The following is a 21,398-nucleotide window of genomic DNA, read 5'->3' on the forward strand; positions in this document are numbered from 1 at the left end:
CTTCCAGTTTCACGTAATTGGTTGAAGAGGTTCACAAATAACTGTCGATATGGGTGATGTCTACTGGAATACCCATACGTTTACAGAGCACAAGAACGAACATCATTCTTCCTACGTTCTCCATACACCATTAGTACGTCGCCTTTTTCAGCATTGGTAAATGCTATTTTCCACCACGTCCTACTTCTTGAACTATCACAAAGTAACTGACAAGGAAGTCACAGTGCAACTGTATAGAAAAGAAGTATAAGAATAACATAGCCTCGTAACCAAGCAGTTAAATGGAGCAGACAACCTTCGTTATTTACAATTTTGAAAGTACGATGGCTCATAAACTACTTGTACTAGAATTCTGAAAAAAAAAAGCACCAATGAGATTCTAATTTTCTCGTTTTATTTTGGTAGTGTCAGTACTCAGTGTTCCTTTTGAAAAATGTAGCTTTCATAAATACACATTCTCATAATACTTCAAATCTCTGCATGCCCTAAAATTATGGGCCCTTGGTTATACATTATTTCTGTGAAAAAGCAAATACCACCTTCCATTTCTAAAATATTTGGGGGACATGTTTTAGGTGATTCGCCCTTTTTATAACTGCAAAAAAAGACGTTACACATGTAGTACGCAGACTGTACGCAGGGAGTCGATGAACCATTATGTAATCAGTACACACAGTGATTTGATATTTCACTAAGGATGTTAAGAGTGTTTGGATTGGCTTGTCACATGCATGTGAAAATTGCCAAATGTATGACCTTGCATCTCTCAGAAATTTTCTCAGCTGTAATTTTGAAAAAATTAGATCCGTTTCTGCCATCAATTTTAAGTTCGCTGAACAAGAATGAAGCGATCCTTCTGATTTGAGAATTATATATGAATTCACTAAAGAAGTTTAATTCAGGCAGTGAGGAAATCTCTGCTCTGAATTTGCTTCCTTGGTCGATTTTAGTTGTTTGGAAGCCTTTATGTTACTCTATATACTATATATTCTCTAGTTTGAAAAATAATGGTGAATGTTACACTGAAGATATTAAATCCTAAAAATTGCCATCCAAGTTTCATTATTGTTATTCATACAATGAAAAACTAAAGCCTTCAATCTAGATAGCTATGCTTTTATGGCACTACTAGCAACTTAAGCAATTAAACTGTTTCTAGAAATTTGTAGGAACTTCTCTGCCCCTTGGTTTTGGAAACGCAGAGGTATGAAGAGAAACGTAGTAAAACGAAGTAATTTTAACTGTAACTTACCAAACATAAGTAACTAATACCTTAACAACAGAAACACCTCTGTAATCAGGAAGTAAATTTTTGTGGGATGGAAATGTCAACATTTGGAATTTCAACTCCCCTTAATTTGGATCGAAATCTGTGTCATTTCATCTTCTTGGACATACGTGTTTTGACCCCTTGGAGGCTTGAACTCGCTATGCCTTCGCTCATTTCAAGAGATGCACGTTGAAGTCTACATGAAGGACACTAAACAATAAATCCTTTCTTACTTAACTAACACAATTTATTTTTAAACTCTATTAGATAACCTTCGTACTAAATGCACTATTATTTACGACATGTCCGCATTTTGTTTCAGTTATGGCTGTCTCATATACCTGGCGACTCAGATAGCCTCTGGAATGAAGTACCTGGAGACTTTGGAATTAGTCCACAGAGACCTGGCAGCAAGGTAAGTCACTCTTGTGCTTTTTGAGTTGTTATTGCTGTTGTGGATGATGATGGTGTTGTCGGAAAGGGCTGGAAATGCACATCATCAACTATTCAACCATTTCACTCCCAAGTTATTTAATCTTATGTACGTTCCATCGACGCTTTCCTGTAAATTTTGACAATGGCTCATACGGGCTTATACATTGTTCAAATTTATTTATATTTACAACGCTAATTGGCCGTCGTGAAAGAAAAACATTAAAAACGGTTAGCTTTTTAAAAGAACTTAGTATATTGTAAAACATTTCCATCGTCGCCGTAAGACCTATCTGTGTCAGTGCGACGTAAAACAACTAGCAAAAAAATAATACATTTCTGCGGATTCATTCTATACAAACTCATTTTAACATCCACTTAAAAGTCAGGGCCATGATCAGTAAATCACGTAAAATGCTATCTTCCAACTTGCATTCTTCACCCACGGACGCAACCGTGTTGGAAAACGGAAGACAGGCATCGAAGCAAAACTCAAGGTACTGAGTTATCGTGAGGATACAGTACATTTTTTTTTTGCTATGGGCTTTACGTCGCACCGACACAGATAGGTCTTATGGCGACGATGGGATAGGAAAGGCCTAGGAGTTGGAAGGAAGCGGCCGTGGCCTTAATTAAGGTACAGCCCCAGCATTTGCCTGGTGTGAAAATGGGAAACCACGGAAAACCATCTTCAGGGCTGCCGATAGTGGGATTCGAACCTACTATCTCCCGGATGCAAGCTCACAGCCGCACGCCTCTACGCGCACGGCCAACTCGCCCGGTGGATACAGTACAGTGATATATCTAATCAACTGTCATCGTGAAAGGGAACTGTGAAATGTGACTACCTGGTGTTGAAGAACAGAAATTGAGTTTTAGACAATACAGAAATTAGTTTGAACATACAGCTAATTCATCGAGTTCATTACTAAAAAACATTCATTTTTTGATTGGGAGAACCCTCTTGTCATTGTTCCCACATATCATTATCACTACTTTTACGTCTATCACCTCCAGTAAATAAATAAGCTATTCTGAGTCCACCCATCTGTCACTCCTGTATAGCAAGGTTGGTCGGCAAGCAGACAAATGTAACGGCAGCTTCGCTTGTAGCTCTTTTCATTCTGTTAACATTGAATAATACGATGGGTTAGGTAACTTCATACACTTTTAGGTGACAGCACAGTTGAACGGGTGAAGTCTTAACTTTGGTACGTAGTAGTGTGAAATATTAAATAACCTTTCAAGTGGCTCCAGGTTAAATAAGACGGATTTTAAAATGCATTTCAATGGATTGAACAGCAGTTGAGTGTCTTTGATGGTAGCCATCGGACACTGAACGTACAGACTCTGCCTCTGTATGGTACAGTGGAGAAGAAGGTTTTTTTTTACAATTCTGCTTTACGTCACAACGACACAGATAGGCCTTATGGTGATGTTGGGATAGGAAAAGACTGGGAGGGGAATGAAGCAAACGTGGCCTTAATTAAGGTAGCCTCAAGCATTTGTCTGGTGTGAAAATGGGAGACCACGAAAAACCATCTTCAGGGCTGCGGACAAAGGGGTTCGAATCCACTATCTCCCGAATGCAACCTGTCAGCTACGTGACTCATACCACGCGGCCACTTGCTCAGTGAAGAATGTATACATCACGTCCTCTATTGGATACTGAGTGAAGAGGAGGTGGTATCCTATCCATAACTTACCTTGTAAGTTTCTGTGCTTTTTTACACCAGGATGTGAAATTCGTAGGCATATTGTATTTGATGCTATAGAAATTAATACAAGTACATGGTCGTGCTAGAAACTGTATTTGGATAGACTAGGTGCAAAGACATGCTACTATATCGTAAATTGCAGTGATGGGCACATTTGGAAATTGGAAAGGAGGGGGGGGGGGTGATTATTCCGTGACCAAAGCGGCCAGTGACATGACGGATATATGAAGTGGAAAGTCACGTCAGATCACAATATGAACAGTATCGTAAATGTGTTGACTTTTTTATTTACGATTGAATATAAAGGCACTTGCTAGAGCACAACGGATATCTCGGCAGACCTGAAGATAATTTTCCGTTGTTTCCCATTTTCACACCAGGCAAACGTTGGGGCTGTACCGGAATTAAGGCTACGGCCACATCCTTTCTAGCTCATCGTCGTCATAAGACTTATCCGTGAGGGTGCGACGTAAAGCAAATTGCAAAAAGTAAAATAAAAATGAATCAACGGATTTCATCTCATAACTTTGAACATAAACACTATTCATAATTTCAGAATGATGCACAAATAAGATTAAACTAGAAAAGCTTATACGTGGCATTTCTATCCAGTGTGAAAAATTGACAAGGATATGAAGATATATTATTGTTCTTGTTGTTGTTGCTGTTGTATACTTCATCAGTCGATGAAATCCTGCGGTTACATGCTGCCATCCATCCCACCCTATTCTGAGCTAACTTGTTCACTTCAACGTAACGACTGCTGTATCTATTCCAGTCTGTTTATCATACTTCTACTGTATCTTGACCTCTCCCTACTATTCTAATGCCCTACAATTCCCTTTAAACACCTGAAGAATTCTTGGCAGTCTCAAGATGTGTTCTGCCTCTTCTTCTTGTCAAATTTCTAAAAATTGTTCTTCTCTTACCAAATGATCTCTTTTTCTGTGATTCGATTTACTTATTCTATCTTCTGTGTCTTCTGTAACACTGCAGTTTGAAAAGTATCTGCACGAATTATTGTCCTTGTTTTCTTTTCATACAGTGCCACATTAAACACAAAAGTCTTCGAACACGCTTTTCTAATATGCATAGCTATGTTTAAAACGAGCAAATTTCATTTCTGAAGGAGTATTTTCCTTACATGGGCTAATTAATACCTTTCTCCTCCTCACTTTGCTCATTATTGCGTGTTCTACTGCACAAGTAACAAAATTCATTTAGTCCCTTAGAGACATTTCTTCATCTCATACTCGGTATGTCGTTTCGTAAGACTGCATTTCATAACTTTTGTTTCTAATTTATGTATGTTCATCTTTTGCTCTTTATCCAAGGCTATGTCTTTACCATGATATAAAATCCAAACACAGGCATTTATACAAGTGGAGGTTCACTATCCCCCCTAGCGCACCGTCACAGCCTTGCCCTACAAAGGAGGCTTGCAGTGGTGTCTGAACGGCGCACTACCGTCCGTGTCTTGGAAAGTTCCACAATCCAACTGTACTGAGGCAAAACACTGGCAGTTTCAGAAATGAAAACATCCAAGGATCTTGAATACTTTATTTCCCTACTCTTCAACAATTCATTTGTAGAACACGCTGCAACGTGATTTACAACATCCAGATTTCACAAAGAACAATTGAACTAGAGAGCTACATCATAGGAACTATTAGCTTAAATCTTCTGAATATATTAATAATAATAATAATAATAATAATAACAATAATAATAATAATAATAATAATAATAATAATAATAATAATAATAATTTTTTTGCTAGTTGCTTTATGTCGCACCGACACGGATAGGTCTTATGGCGACGATGGGACAGGGAAGGGATATGAGTGGGAAGGAAGCGGCCGTGGCCTTAATTAAGGTACAGCCCCAGCATTTGCCTGGTGTGAAAATGGGAAACCACGGAAAATCATCCTCAGGGCTGCCGACAGTGGGGTTCAAACCTACTATCTCCCGAATACTGGATACTGGCCGCACTTAAGCGACTGCAGCTATCGAGCTCGGTAATAATAATCATAATAATAATAATAATAATAATAATAATAATAATAATAATAATAATAATAATAATAATGGAAGTGAGGTGGATTACTGTTTCTCCTTGCTTTTTCCGTCACGGTAATCCAACCCTCCGTTTGTAGCCCCCTTCGGTATTTTCTCGGAGGAAGTAGTGAGTCAGCTGGGAGCTAACAACCAGAGGGTATAGTGATGGCATCTCTCCACTATTGTTCTCTTCATATTATTTTTTCATGGATATTATGGAAGGGGTAACCAGAGTGTTCTCATTCTGATCGCACCCCGAAACGTCTGGAACTTCATCAGTGGGGATATAAAAGTGGTTCGCCGCGAGCGGACACTGAGTGTGCGAGGAAGTTTGACACAGGTAGTGCCGGTTGTCGTCCGAGATAGTGTGATGGGTATCCCACCAGTGTCAGTGTCAGAGTACCGTCGTGCTGGGGTACTGTTGGAGTACTGTGTGTGGACTGCCATGGAGAACTGAGCAGGCACTGTGTGGGTACTGCCGTTGAGTTATGAGTACTCTGTGTTCGTACTGACGTAATATCATTTTTTGGAACAGTTGGTGTAAGTGGAGTATGAACAGTGTTAGTTGTCGTTGTTTTGAGGAGTATCGCAGTGCTGGTTAGCACTGTCGAGTTGTTGCTGTTATGTGACCGCTGCTTAGTTGCCAGTGTTGAGTAGTTCACTGTTTGGAACAAGGTCGCTGTGTTTATTGTGTGAGTTACCCGTCTCGTCTGAAGTCGTTCCAAGGAACAGTCGTCGGGCGATGTGATTATCAAAAGATTGTGAATTTGAACCTGTCTGTATGCAACTGCTGGGTGAAGCGACTGAACATGTGGAGCGAAGGGAAAGCGAGATCTGTCAATCAGAATTATCGCCCTGTCGCCCTGCTCAGGGCAAGCCGGACTACTAGGACAGAGACTTCGTAAATAGCCACTAATTACGAAATTGTTGTCATCCATTCCCAAATATACTTGTGTGTGTGTTTATGTGTGTCTGTGTACAGGCTGGGTTATTCTGAATTAAATTACATCGATAAAACAGACACTCTTTTATTCATAACAATATACTATTTCATATCAGCCTACACAGTCCAGTATTATTCCTTTTACTTCCCACTAACTACTTTTACCGTTTTCGTAGACACCGAGGTGCCAAAATTTTGTCTCGTAGGAGTTTTCCTTTACGTGCCAGTAATTCTTCTGACACGAGGTCGATGTAATTAACCACCTTAAAATATCACCGTCCTGAGCCTGAAACGCACACACTAACCTGAGCTCAGAAGGCCAGTGATCACTGTTACTCAGCCCGGCATTGAAATGCAACACACTAACCGACGCTACCAGTGATGCATTCACACAGTTCATCAAATTAATTCATTGCACTGCATTACTCGCCTCTACTCCAGCATCACGCATACCTTTGCACTTTCAGACTGTCAAAGTCGTGAATGAGACTGTGGCAGGTGGATGAATGAAACGAAACTAATTCTAGCCCATGTTAGAAAGCGTAGTGCCCTGTTAGTTTTATATTCTGGACAATACAAATATAAGTCAGAATAACTTAGCAGTGTTTGATGAGTGCATTAAAAATTTGAGGAATTATTTGTAGTCTCTTTATACATCAAAGGCTGACTTAGAGTTAATATTTTTCAGAGAATGTTAGTTTGAAATCTTTGCAGAACAATGAATAGCAAGTGACGTTCCAGGAGAGTTAAGTCTATAAGGCGCAGTAAGGAATATTGCGTGAGGGATTTAAAACTAAAAGAAAGAAAACCAGCTCGCAGCAAGTGGTCTGTTAGAGCTATGCCCTATGCAGTACATTTTCTGCTATCGCATCCCATAACGCAGGAAGGCCGTTACTGTTTATGTCTGCTTGTAGTTTTATGAGACTACCGCCTCCTGTGCACTTTCCCTCTTTTCATCCCCTTTCACTCTCCTTTTACTGTCTTTTTCTGTTTCATTCTTACCCTCCGGATACTGGCATCGTATGCGTGCTCTCCCAGAAGCCAGGATGCTGGTACTCGTATGGTGATAGTTTTGTATTAATAATACATATCGCACGCAAAATGCTTTCGTGTTCCCCTCTGTTACTTTTTTTTTCACAAAGTGTTTGGCTTGCCAAGTTGGTTAAGCAAGTTGTGAGACTTGGCAGAAGGGATTTGGTGATAACTCTGTAATGTGCTATAGGCCTGCAAGGGATAATGGAACGGGTAGTTAGGAGTCAAGTCAATACTGTTAATTTCTTGTGTTGGTAAGGATCACAATGTTAGTTTCCTTATGTTCATTCGGTTACAGATGCAAATCGGGACTAAAATAATAATAATAATAATAATAATAATAATAATAATAATAATAATAATAATAATAATAATAATAATAATAATAATAATAATAATAATAATAATAATCCCGAATATTATCATTTCAAAGCATAAAATGAGAATTAAAATAAATCGGTTGAATGTAATTCTAAGCAACATTTGTTCAGGGCAAGATACTGGTGACATGGAAGTTTCTTGAATTTTTGAAATACCTAGGAGGATCAAGACGTGTAAGACTATCACAGTAACTTAGAATGTGTCTATACAATGAATGCCAAGACCGGAACTAACGTTGGCTGATTTTAAATTTCTGGTACTTGGTTTCCCGTTGGTTTGTTACTCCTCTCCCCTACCTGCCGCAGGCAACACCAAAATTACACTGCTTTTCATTGCCTCGAAAGCATACACGGTAATTGCTAAGACATAAGTCAGTGATATTGTAAACAGCAACAACAACTACAACGGATAGTCTCCTTTATCCTCGCCTTCATCACTGCTTTCAAAGCCGACATTCAGTGATTTCTCACATCAAATCCAGATGAGTGTCGAAGTGATATATCTACCGGACAAATTGGCAGTGCGGTTAGGGGCGCGTAGCTGTGAGCTTGAATCCGGGAGATAGTGGGTTCGAATCCCACTGTCGGCAGCCCTTAAAGATGGTTTTCCGTGATTTCCCATTTTCACTCCAGGAAAATGATGCGGCTGTACCTTAATTACGGACACGGCCACTTCCTTCCCACTCCTAGGCCTTTCCTATCCCATCGTCGCCATAAGACCTATCTGTGTCGGTGCGACGTAAAGCCAATTGTAAGAAGAAATGATAGCTATAACTAGAGTAACACAAAAGACGACGGCCTCTTGCTTCTCAATTCGAGTACCAGTTACGACAATGAAAACATCACAACCACGACATACCGTCGCTGCTGTGTGAAAACCGTGAATGCGACAATGCTCTTCATATCAATTATTTCCCTTAAGACTGGTCACGCTTCCAGCCACATATTGATATGCAGTCCATGAGAACAATTTTCGATGAGACCATTTTCTTTTGAAATCGTGTAAAGGAAAATGGCCCTTACTCTACCGTTCTGTAAGAAAGTACGTTTGCATGACATATTACCCACTCCTAGAGTATTATGAATTTAAGATTCTTTTTCCTTTGCGCATGCGCATAGGAAAATGAACTTAATGAAACTTGTTCTGATGGACTGCATTTCAATATGTGGCTGGAATGCGTGACAAATCTTAAGGAAAATAACTGATAGGAAAAGCATTGTCACATGCGCGGAAAATCTCCTATGTGAAATATTTTAGCTTTGAAATTTGGCCGGTAAGGTTCTGTCATCTAAGGTGCAATGTTGTGTGAATATTGTCGAGGCATTCTCGCTCTTCATAATGTATGTGCTGCGGGTCGGTATATCCCCAAAAATATTATCACATGGGAGGTTTGGTCCCGGCAACGACGATATACTGCATATATCAGATGTATTTAAATATGTTATATGTATAATATGGAAGGATTTCCGCATTATGTACTGTTTGCTTATATGTAGGCAGCCTACTGCAGCCTTTTCGGGAATTCTGAACAAATTGTGGCCATCATACAAAACACTGGGAAGTTCGATTAATCACTGGTGTTGCATGCCTATACCGTTTAAGGAAGTGTTTAATGAGGAAATATGCCTATTGATTACATGTAAAATCTGTAGACTATACGTAAAACACCCCTTCATTTTAAGTAAATTTGTTATGTACGTCATTTTAAGTAAATTTGTTATGTACATCATTTTGCTTACTCTTCAATTGAGGGAGAAAACTACTACTTCCTATGGGCTTCTTGTTCTGCAGCCGGTGATGGACATCCTGGCAGACCTTCTGTTATTTGAAGGATCCAAAACGGAAAAATATCAGATGATGAAGATTTTTTTTCGGCTTGAAAATTAACTCCTGTCGGGCTGAATGACTCAGACGGTTAAGGCGATGTTCTTCTGACCACAACTTGGCAGGTTAGATCCTGGCCCAGTCCGGTGGTATTTGAAGGTGCTCAAATACGTCAGCCTCGTGTCGGTAGATTTACTGGCACGTTAAAGAACTCCTGCACTTTGACGTCTCCGAAAACCGTAAGAAAGGAATTCATGGGACGTAAAAGCCAATAAAATTATTATTATTAAAATTAACTCCAACCAATGTAACTGAACACTGAGGAAACATGAGGTAAAATTTTCCCTTTGGTGTCTCTTAGTCAGTCTGTCAGTCTAGCAGTCTGTCTGGTTACCTACTTTATCTGTATGTATATCCCGAAAAGTGGAATACTGCTGGACTTATATGAAACACACCATGTTATGGTAATCACACGGAGTTGGTATTTATAGGAGGATTACTCTCAAATACTTTATTTATCATTAGGTCTATTAAAAGACTGCATATAACAAATCTATATTTCTGTTCCTCTATGCCATGTACTTATTTATCGTACGACGGATAATATCGCAGATAATTACAAAAAATTGGAATTTTAGTCCAAGTCCCGCGGGACATATCGTTCATGTCACTTCAAGGTGGGCAACGGGAAAAACTAAAGAGCCATTTTACCCTTTTCGATAAGGAAGATGTTAAGGGAGGGGACATCAACGTCAGAGCGCCACGTCAATGGTCAGAAATACAATATGCAACCTGAGAACCACGGAGAATTTCGCATAACTTAGGACCTGGTACTGTACCGTACAATAAATTCGAAAATCGTCCTCATTCCCTCATTCTCTTTCGACTGTTTTCAGCTTCATCATATTTCACGTTACTGCCACGTTTTCGTAGGATAATATCGTCGGCACAGGGACAAAACTTCCTATGTGATAATCTTTTTGAAAATATATTTACCCGCAGCACATACATTATGAAGAGCGAGAATGCCTTGACAACATTCACACAATATTGCACCTTAGATGACAGAACCTTACCGGCCAAAGTTCTAAGCTAAGGTATTTCACATAGTAGGTTTTGTCCCGGCAGCGACGATGTAATGTTAACATTTCGCATTGAACGTATGAATAGAGCCACGTTACTTCCCCAAAAAATATGAAGGAAACATGTAATCCACTGCAAATTCCCATGCGAAGAACGGGTACAGATGGTAGTGTTAAAATAAGTGTGTGATGATAAGGTAAACCAATGGGGATATTATCTGGATCAGATTACGGTGTCTATAAAAAGATCTCCGAAACGTGAATGGTTATACAAATTCATCGAGGTGTGTCGCTTTTGAACTTGTTTCTTCGTTGTCTGTCGAATACTATACATGGAAGTAAATCGCCATTATCTTAACTCACTATTGAAGATGAGCCATGTCGTTTTCTTTCAGGGTTAGCTTTGTTGTAAATCTTAAAAGTTAGGGGTAAAATGTACAGCATATTTGTAATTTTAATTACAGCCGATTGGTGTGTTTGTTTTATGTTTATGTTGACGATATGTGTATATGTAGATACTATTGATAGAATATTGATAGTTGGTTTAATTTCATAGTATAGAAGTTATGTAAGGAGAGTAAGATAGGTGTAGTTACCGTCCTTTTAGTAGCCTTCAAGAGATTAAGTAAAGCCCGAATCAGATGTGCAAGAAACTCGGACTATTGTACACGCCCTGAGGGAGAAGAGAATTTTCATGATCTCTCAAAATCAAATTTGATGGATCCATTCTTGGTGGACTCTGGGGCCCAAATCTCAGGACGTTCTGGTTATTAATTTGTTATATATTTGTCAACGGTGAGTTGAGTATAAAGAGTAATTTCGCAGTTAATTACAGACGCACACACCAATACAGAACTCCCAGTCATATACTGCAGGACTTCATACAGATTTATTATGCAATATACAGTAGGTTCAGAGCATATTTTTTTAAAGAAATAAATTCAATGCAGTGACCTGTCGCTGTTTTTTGATAACCTTACACTGCCATTTTTAGCTCTTCTGTTGTTTTTCCTCTCTTGTTTTGATCAATATGCTGAATGCGAGATAAATAATTACTTCTTTTAAAATTTTTCATCTTCTTCCTCACATCTTCCTTTTTAGTTCTGGACCTGGTACAGGCTATCAGTGACCACACAGAGGAAGTTTTCTTAACAAAGTGGTTAAATATATTTAGACTGAGCGTCTCCTTTCCCATCATACGTAAAGGTAGAGCTGACACTGAATTCATTCAATATTGCGTTAACGAATATTCGATTTTCTGCATTTTCCAGCTATACGTCAAGTTGAGCGTTTAAGACCATATCATAATTAAAATGCGCTCTTATAAATAAGTTTTGCTTGGATCATATTAGCCATGTTAACAATTACAATGTTAACATTACAGCAATGTGTCGATGGATTACTATGCATTGCAGACAAGGATATGTTAATGTGCGAAAGGAGGAAATACATTTACTATACCATAACGCGGTATACAGTGAACGAAGTCTTCCCTGGCTGATAATTTATCAGGCTGTGTTCGTGATCATATAAAAATGAGACTGCACTCATTTAATCATAAACGCTGTGGGTTCAAATTCCGCTGTCGGACACCTTGAAAATGATTTTACGTGTTTTCTTTTTTTTTTTTTTTTTTTTTTTGCTAGTTGCTTTACGTCGCACCGACACAGATAGGTCTTATGGCGACGATGGGATAGGAAAGGCCTAGGAGTTGGAAGGAAACGGCCGTGGCCTTAATTAAGGTACAGCCCCAGCATTTGCCTGGTGTGAAAATGGGAAACCACGGAAAACCATCTTCAGGGCTGCCGACAGTGGGGCTCGAACCCACGATCTCCCGGATGCAAGCTCACAGCCGCGCGCCTCTACGACACGGCCAGCTCGCCCGGTACGTGTTTTCTAATTCCCACATAAGTATTATGCAAGGGTTGAACAATGACTAAGGTCACGTCCGATAACTTCCCATTCAAGGCCCATTCCTATCCTTGCGTCGCAAAAAGCATTCGATGTGTTAATGCGACGTTGAACCACTAACAAAAACATTGACAATTAAACTAAAGACACGTGATATTAAGGCTGGATATGCTTCTATTCATTTTCAATTTACTGCATATATCTGTTGTAGTCTGTAGTGCTATTGCCTAGTCAAGAGAAAATACTTATTTGCTACATTGAGCAACCGACGTAACAATGTACCATTGTATCCATCAGCCGCTTGAAGGATACCTCTAATCATACAAAAGTTCTTTCACGCACGGAGTCCACTGTTCCCAAAGAGTCCCCATATCGTTCGGAATCTCGTGGTAAATACCGTATTATCATTCTTCGTCTTGATCCATACTTACTCTTTGAGTTCAGATATAGCGCAAGGGATGGTCAATCAAGGTGATATGTATCAGCCTGATCGGCAAACCAATTCGCATAATCTCCTTTGATTCAGATCGAAGAGCCACCCTGCTCGAAGCTCACCGAACGGGTAACAATCCATCAAACTGGTGATCATAATATACCTCCCGTTGTGGGAATCCTGATTTATGATGAGGTTACATCACCTCGGTGCTGTACTCCAGCATCGACATTCACCTCCAACATGACTTAGTAACGTGACTACTTCATGAGGATGTTGATTTTACCGTGGCCCAAAATGGTCTACCCCGATACCAAATCGCATCTACTGTAGCTGATCATACTTCAGATCCTTGAAGAAGATGACATGTGTACAGGTAAAGTCTGGCATCAAAACCCTTATTTTAAAAATGGACATTCATAGTGGTGGTGCGTAACTTGTACGTACTAGACCTTACTTGCTCTCATACCCAGAAACACACCAGTAGATTCAATATGCCTTCTTCAAATATAGTGTCTCAATGAAAGCGTTCACAGTGTTGTGCTAGAAGGATGCGGCAACCAATATTTTGCCGTTCTCTTTTTCTATCTGACGTGCTATTCGATTCACCATACAGCCCGCAGGAGTTATACATGTTTACTTTTGAAGAGAACAATGATCATCCAAACGCTAAAACAATGAAGTGTGACGAACTGTTGTAATGTATATTTTAAGTGTGGTACTGTTCACCTGTGCTGCACTAACGTGGCAGATCACTCGCTGACATCCTTTAAGTATCGGGATCACTTCCATCATCTGACAATGACTGACGCCGAAAGCGTTCTCTCCGTGTGATACGTCCTTTTACAAACAATTGTCTGTATACTCTTTGTACGAGGTAAGCACTGCATTTCACGGACCATACACTTTCCCGAAGCGATGTCGTATACGCTTTTATGTCAATAGCGAGCGTTTTCAAAGTTACTAGTTTACTCTATGGCTGTTTTATATACACATTGAAACTAAACTCACGTCCATAAGTTGCGTTATATTCGAAAGCATTATCACCGTTATAATGTGTGTACTAAAAGTTGTCCTGGCAACAATGCAAGTTCTGACAAAGTGATACTGATACAAGGTAGGCCTACATAGGAAAAGCAGAAATGGACAATGGGTGACCTGACCGTGCGTGTTACCACTACCCCGGCGGAATACAGAACGTCAATAAGAGGTGTAATGACCTCGCATAGCAATAAAGGATGAGCAATGACTCCGCCTACTGTGGATCAGGCCGTCCAGCATGGTTTGCTGTAACGCATCCCATTGCTGGACAAGCACAATTTAGTGGTCAACAGTGGTCCTTGGTGGGCGTGTTAAGGCTTAATGCCTTCAGCCTAGAACATCCCAGGCATGTTCAATATTTTAATCCAGAAAACGAGCTGGCACTCAAGAAAAAAATTAAAGATGATCGGTGGAAAACGGTAAATAAAACTGTAAACAGACTCTCGGGTGGGTTTAAAGTAATTGTTAAGGAATGTGAAAACAGGTTTGTACCTTTAAAGGTGGTAAGGAATGGTAAAGACCAACTTTATTATAACAGAGAAATAAAGAGACTTAGAAGGAGGTGCGGATTGGAAAGAAGTAGAGTCAGAAGTGGCCGCGGATGCAAGGAGAAATTGAAGAAACATACTAGCAAAATTGAATCTAGCAAAGAAATCAGCTAAGGATAACATGATGGCAAGTATAACTGGCAGTCATACAAATTTGAGTAAAAAATGGAAGGGTATGTATACGTACTTTAAGGCAGAGACCGGTTCCAGGGAGGTCATTTCAGGAATCAGTAATGAACAAGGGGAGTGTGTGTGACAGGTTCTTCAAAAGACAGAAGTATTCAGTCAGGAGTATGTAAAGATTGTTCGTTACGAGGATAACGTTCAGATAGAGGAGACTAATACTAAAGAAATGTTAACATTTACCTATGATAACAATGACATTTACAATAAGATACAAGAGTTGAAAGCTAGAAAAGTGACTGGAATTGATAAGATTTATAGTGATATACTAAATACAATGGGTTGGGATATAGTACCATATCGGAAGTACTTATTTGATTATTGTTTGCACGAAGGAGCTATACCATATGAATGGAGGGTTGCTATAGTAGCCCCTGTGTATATAGGAAAGGGGGACAGACATACACCTGAAAATTAGAGGCCAGTCAGTTTGACATTCATTGCACGTAAGCTTTTGGAAAGCATTATTTCTAACATTATACATGCATGCGAAATTCATAACTGGTTCCAAACAAGGCAATTCGTGTTTAGGGAAGATTATTGCACTGAAGCTCAACTTGTAGCATTCCAGCAAGATATATAGCAGATATCTTGGATTCAGGAGGTCAAATGGACTGTTTCGCGATTGACCCATCTAAAGCATATGATAAGGTAGGTCATGGGAGACTACTGGAAAAAATAAGTGCAGTTGGAATAGACAAAGGAGTGACTGAATTGGTTGCTATATTTCTGGAAAATAGATCTCAGAGAATTAGAGTAGGCGAAGCTTTATTTGACCCTATAATAAGTAAGAGGGGAATTTCTCGAAGCAGTATTATTGGAGGTTTATGTCTTCTTATATACCTATATATATATATGATATGGGTAAAGAAGGGGATTCACAGATGAGTCTTTTTGCTGATAATTGTGTTCTGTATAGAGTAATAAATAAGTTAAAGCATTGTGAGCTACTGCAAAATGACCTCGATAATGTGAGATTCACAGCAGGCCATAGTATGATGATAAACTTGGCTAAATTCAGGTTGTGAGTCTCACTAATAAGAAAAGTCCTCTCGGTTTTAATTACTGCGTTGATGGGGTGAAAGTTCCTTTTGGGGATCATTGTAAGTATCTAGGTGTTAATATATGGAAAGACCTTCAGTGGGGTAATCACATAAATGGGATTGTAAATAAAGGGTACAGACCTCTGCACATGGTTATGGGGGTGTTTAGGGGTTGCAGTAAAGATGTAAGGGAGAGGGCATATAAGTCTCTGCTAATACCCTAAATAGAGTATGGTGTATGGGACCCTTACCAGGATTACTTGATTCGAGAAATGGAAAAGATCCAAAGAAATGCAGATCGATTTGTTCTGAGTGATTTCTGACAAAGGAGTAGCGCGACAAAGTTGTTGCAAAATTTGGGCTGGGAAGACTTGGGAGAAAGGAGACGAGATCTTCGACTAAGTTGTATGTTCCGGGCTGTCAATGGATAGATGGCGTGGAAAGACACTAGTAGACGAATAAGTTTGAGCGGTGTCTTTAAAAGTAGGAAGTATCACAATATGAAGATAAAGTTGGAATTCAAGACCTTAAATTGGGGTAAATATTCGTTTATAGGAAGGGCAGTTAGGTATTGGAATAACTTACCAAGGGCGATGTTCAATATATTTCCAATTTCTTTGAAAAAAATTAAGAAATGCCTAGGAAAACAACAGATAGAGAATCTGCCACCTAGGCGACTGCCCTAAACGCTGATCATTAGTGACTGACTGTGATTGATGTCCTCATGTGCACAGCACTCGTCCACCAGGCCAGCCAACTGGCATTGCCATCCATCAGGCGGAATCCAGGTCCTTATGGACCACGAAAAGTCGCATATACTGTTGCAGGAAGTAGTCCCAATGGCTCGCACCCGCAACATTACCCGTAGGAAACACATGCAGTGTCTTAAATCCTCCTACCATGATGCTTTCCCGGACGAGAACACTAGTGTCGCTGTATCGGTCCCTTTCTAAAATATTTGTAGAGTTGTAACGAGTCCCGGTTGGGGGGAATGCCAAATTAACAGACGGAGAGAATAACTCGTCAGAATAAAATTTGTGTGAGGGGAATGTATCATGCGAGTCGCAGACCATACAGAGCAACCTCTCGAAGCCGACGATACGCAGTCTGACGGGAGATTTGTGTCCCAGAGTTTGCTGCGAGGTACCTAGCTTGTGCAGGTAGGCGCTGTGCTGGTTGGACGTCTTGGGGCACTTATGCGAGGAGATAACGATCCTGACGCTGGATTGTAGCACGTGGTCGACCTTGCCCGTACTGCCCTTGAATGTTTCCTCCCTCCACTACGAGCGACATTCAATTCTGTGCCCATCCTGTAGCCAGCCTCTAATATGCCCCGCGTTATGTCATCCAAATGTGTTCGCTGTGCCACCCTGCTTCCCTACGGCACAACAACTGTGTGTCAAACTCATAAAACACGCAGCCGGAGCCCACACGCCCTGTTTCAGCCGTACTAATCGGTCTCGTACTGAGCGTGCCATGTATGTTACGTGTTTCCGTGTTGTCCAGCCACAGTTTAGTCCACACATGATCGCTATTACGCAATGGTTTGTTTGTGGATCTCGAAGATCCCCTAGCTTATGAACATTCAGTGGCGTACGTGCTCCTAACATGTTGACTCCCCATAACGGAACACTAGCGCCGGCATATCGGCCCCTTTCCACAATAATGATAGAGTTGCAACGTGGAAAGTTAAGAGCCTGTCCCATTTAGAAGATAATCATAGTTTTGTTATTTATGTATCTGTACCTCTTAGTTCCGTTCCCTGATAATCGGTCGGGGATGAAGTAAAATGGCATGCTTTTATGGTCGGATGCCCTTCCTGACGGTAACATTGTTCAAGAGCTAATGAAAATGGTGTGACAGGAGCTGGGTTAGGGAGGCGGGAGTAATCGGCTTTGGCTTTTGAGTAGGAATTGGGAGTGAAAATGGAAAACTACAGAGAAACATTCTCAGGACTGCAGACGGTGGGCTTCGAACCCACTTGTCTTCCGAATGCAGAACTTGGCTCCATAACCGCGGTCCATTAGGGGAACGTGCGGTCATTCTGCTAGGTGCTTTTCCCTCGAAAAATCAAAAAATACCCCACCGCCACTACCACATCCACTCTCTTATCGATGGCTACTGTTCACTTGCAATTCGTTCCATTAATTTTTGCCATATTAAAATTATCAATATCAGTCTCACGCGCCTAGGGTTGCCAAATTTCCAGATGGCAAGTAAGGAAAACTTACCAGAGCTGTAGGTGGCAGATAGGGAACACTTTAAATTCATTGCCATATAGCGCTGAAATAAAACAGCATAAACATTTAATGAATGAAAGAACAGGCCAGGGATGGATTAAATATTGGTAATAGTATACCAGAGTGAAATATTTTTATTACAAGCTAATAAGGCATTAGTCTTTATAATTATCGAAATGTATATTTCACAAGTATTTGTCATTTGAAGATGCAATTTGCAAATATATATATATATATATTCAACAACATTATCTCGTGAAATTGCTTACAATTGATCACAGGTGAAGAATACAAACAGTCCATTTTTAATTAAATCTGCAGAGTTCCTATTTCTGTAATTTCTCAATTTTACTGCCATTAAATGAAAATAATATTTTAGTATATACGCTTTATTCGATGGAAATATAATAAACACAAACATAAGTACCATCAAAATGTTCTTCAGTTTTTTGTAAGAATTACCCACAGCATGAATCAAATTCCTAACGAGTCTGTCCAGAGTTTATGAAGAGTTTTGAAATTCTTGCTGGAGCCGGGAAATAATCCCTGGTACTCTCAGTCAGTTGTCCATTGTTAGTTACCATACAGTAAATGCAGAACTTTTCTTCAAATTCCTGGGCTGAAATCAATCTCAATACATTCTTCGCGAAACGGTTTAACGTCGCATATTAACCCGCAAAGTTTTTCGGTGTCGGTGGCATAAGAGTGGGCTTGGACTGAGAAGGAAGCAGCCTGAGTGCAATTAAGGTACAAGACGAGCGTCTACTTGGTGTGAAAATATAAACATTTGGGATACAATTTCTAGAACTGCCAGTGGTGTGGTTCGAACCCACCATCTCTGGAATGCAAGCCTACAGCTTCACAGCCCGTTCAACGCAGCCATCTCTCTCGGTAATCACAATCATTAGCCTCACTAACTGGTTGCATATACAGTATACACATTGTAGCACACATTTGAAAATACTCTAATTTGGTGATCTGTACATTTACGTTCCATTAATGGTAAATAATAATAATAATAATAATAATAATAATAATAATAATAATAATAATAATAATAATAATAATAATACGAATTTTTTAGCAACAAGCAAGTTTGCCAGAAAGTGAAAAGAATCTCGGCATCTGGCCTTAAACCCAGGCCGAAACCAACATGGACCTGGGTGACGAGTGTGTGTGTGTGGTGTGTGCTGCAATTTCCTGTCTTGGAATTATTGGGCGAACAAGTTTCAATGGCACAATCAATAGTGTGTGTTACATGGACATGTTTCAAAACAGTTTCCTTCCACAACTGCTTGGAACAAAACTACAAATAGAGAGAGACACACAATGGTACATGCAAGATGGAGATCGTCCACACACAGCAAATGTTATTCTGGATTTCCTGCACGAATATTTCGGGTCCCGTTGGATGTTTCATAGACATGTCGAACTTTTTCAGTGCGGCTCAATTTGGCCACCATATAGCTCAGATCTTTATCCCTGCGACCTCTTCCTGTGGGATATTTGATGGAGATAACCTACAGAGACTAACTAGAAAATGTACTGCAATTGCAAGCGGCCATTCTGAATTATTTCCGACGGTTGAGTGAGGACATGTGTCGTAGAGTGTTTACATACATGTTTCATCTCGAAGCTGTTGTACGTCGAGGAGGTGGGGATATTGAACATGTCCTTCATACTGACTAATCATGCACATTTCGTTGAGTTTTATAAAGACATTTTTAATTAAATATGTTGTATATTAAATATTCTATAAACAATTCTAGTGTATGACATTTCGTGTGCCAACCTGTATGAAATTTTGCTGTAAGTCCTATGCTATTATTTAACTATTAGGCCCTGCTTTAATTAATTATTGTTTTTTCCGTGCCACAGGAACTGTATTGTGGGGAAGAATTATTCGGTGAAAATCACCGACCATGCCATGTACTGCAGTCGCTACGACGGAGACTACTATGTGAGTGATACCAAGGCGCGTCTGCCTATCCGGTGGATGGCCTGGGAGAGTCTCTTATTGGTAAGTGAGCATATCACCCACTCGTACAGGTCTAGAGCTCTGTTTTATTGGCAAAGATGGATCGGGTGGTAATAAATCGACAGAACACAGGCTTATGATAAAATGAAATGTTTCTTATTCTCTCATGTCCGAGAATAACCTAATCGCATCTTCTCATTCCCAAACTCTAAAACTTTAGTCACCTTGTCAGACTCTGAAATTACGTATTCCTGCACTCAAGCATTTGCTATATCTACACAAAGGTGCTCTGAAGGCTATACGGTAACTTTTAGAAATCTCACATCTCTTCACCGTCATGCTACTGCATTTGTGATCCCTCATTTTTAGGTGTTTAAAAGATGTCTTGATACATGTTGGTAACCGGTGTCCATTGATAATCTCCTCGTTAATTTGAAAACCTACGTTGTTGATAACAGTTCGTCCCGATAATGGTGTTCGATGGTTGTCAAGGTGGATATTTAGCGGGAAAATTTCTCTAAATTACAATGGATATCAATAATTTGTTGTTTGTTTCTATTTCCATCTCTCTCCTGAACCCCTGTGTATAATTTTTGGATGTTTAATGCAAGCAAGGTCGACATCGAAACATCCTTCTTTTGTTCGGACGGACTTTTAAGAAGTAATGAACATGTAAAATAGTGACCAATTTCTTTTTTGTGAATGTTTATAACTGAAAATTTGCGAGAAATTCGCATAGTATTTCCATTACTTAAGCATTATAATCACTGCTATATGAAAAGCAATGCAGTATTTTGATATTTGCATATTTTTAAAACTAATCGAAAACTGTAAATTGGACATATAAAAAGCCATAATTTCACTATTTTCATGTACACATTCGTAATTTTCCTGTTATATAATGGTAGAATTGTTCTCAGAATGAATTGATCCGTACACATTGTAACGTATTAAATAAGTCCTGCATTGTATACTTAGTTGCCAGTACATTCTACCGCTGCTTAAATGTAAAAGAAAGAGATAAAATTGGAGTGTGGAATGGTGCAAAAACTTCCCTAAAATGCCAACGCGTGGATGGTTCATTTTAATCACACATTAGGTTCTTCTTGTAAGCTCATAAATTTCTCTGATAAAGAAAAGTGATTTTTATTGATTGCATTTTAATGCACTATTGCCATTTATGTTCTGGGATCGGCAGTTTTGTACCTATGCTACTATTTCACTAGATCTGCTGCGTCAGCACGATTCAGACTCATCATAGACATGTCCTCTTATAGGTAA

The 21,398-nt window shown here is 39.6% G+C and overlaps 1 protein-coding gene across 1 annotated transcript in view; it reads left to right on the top strand.

Annotated features, from left to right (window-relative positions):
* LOC136863499 (discoidin domain-containing receptor 2) overlaps positions 1–21,398 on the top strand; it is a 770,412-nt gene that overhangs the window by 741,063 nt on the left and 7,951 nt on the right. The window contains exons 13-14 of the mRNA XM_068225966.1: positions 1,593–1,685; positions 20,018–20,159. Of these exons, the coding sequence (XP_068082067.1) occupies positions 1,593–1,685; positions 20,018–20,159 (235 nt within the window). The remainder of the gene's footprint in view (positions 1–1,592; positions 1,686–20,017; positions 20,160–21,398) is intronic.

Source organism: Anabrus simplex, chromosome 2, assembly GCF_040414725.1.
Source record: "Anabrus simplex isolate iqAnaSimp1 chromosome 2, ASM4041472v1, whole genome shotgun sequence".
NCBI lineage: Eukaryota > Metazoa > Arthropoda > Insecta > Orthoptera > Tettigoniidae > Anabrus > Anabrus simplex.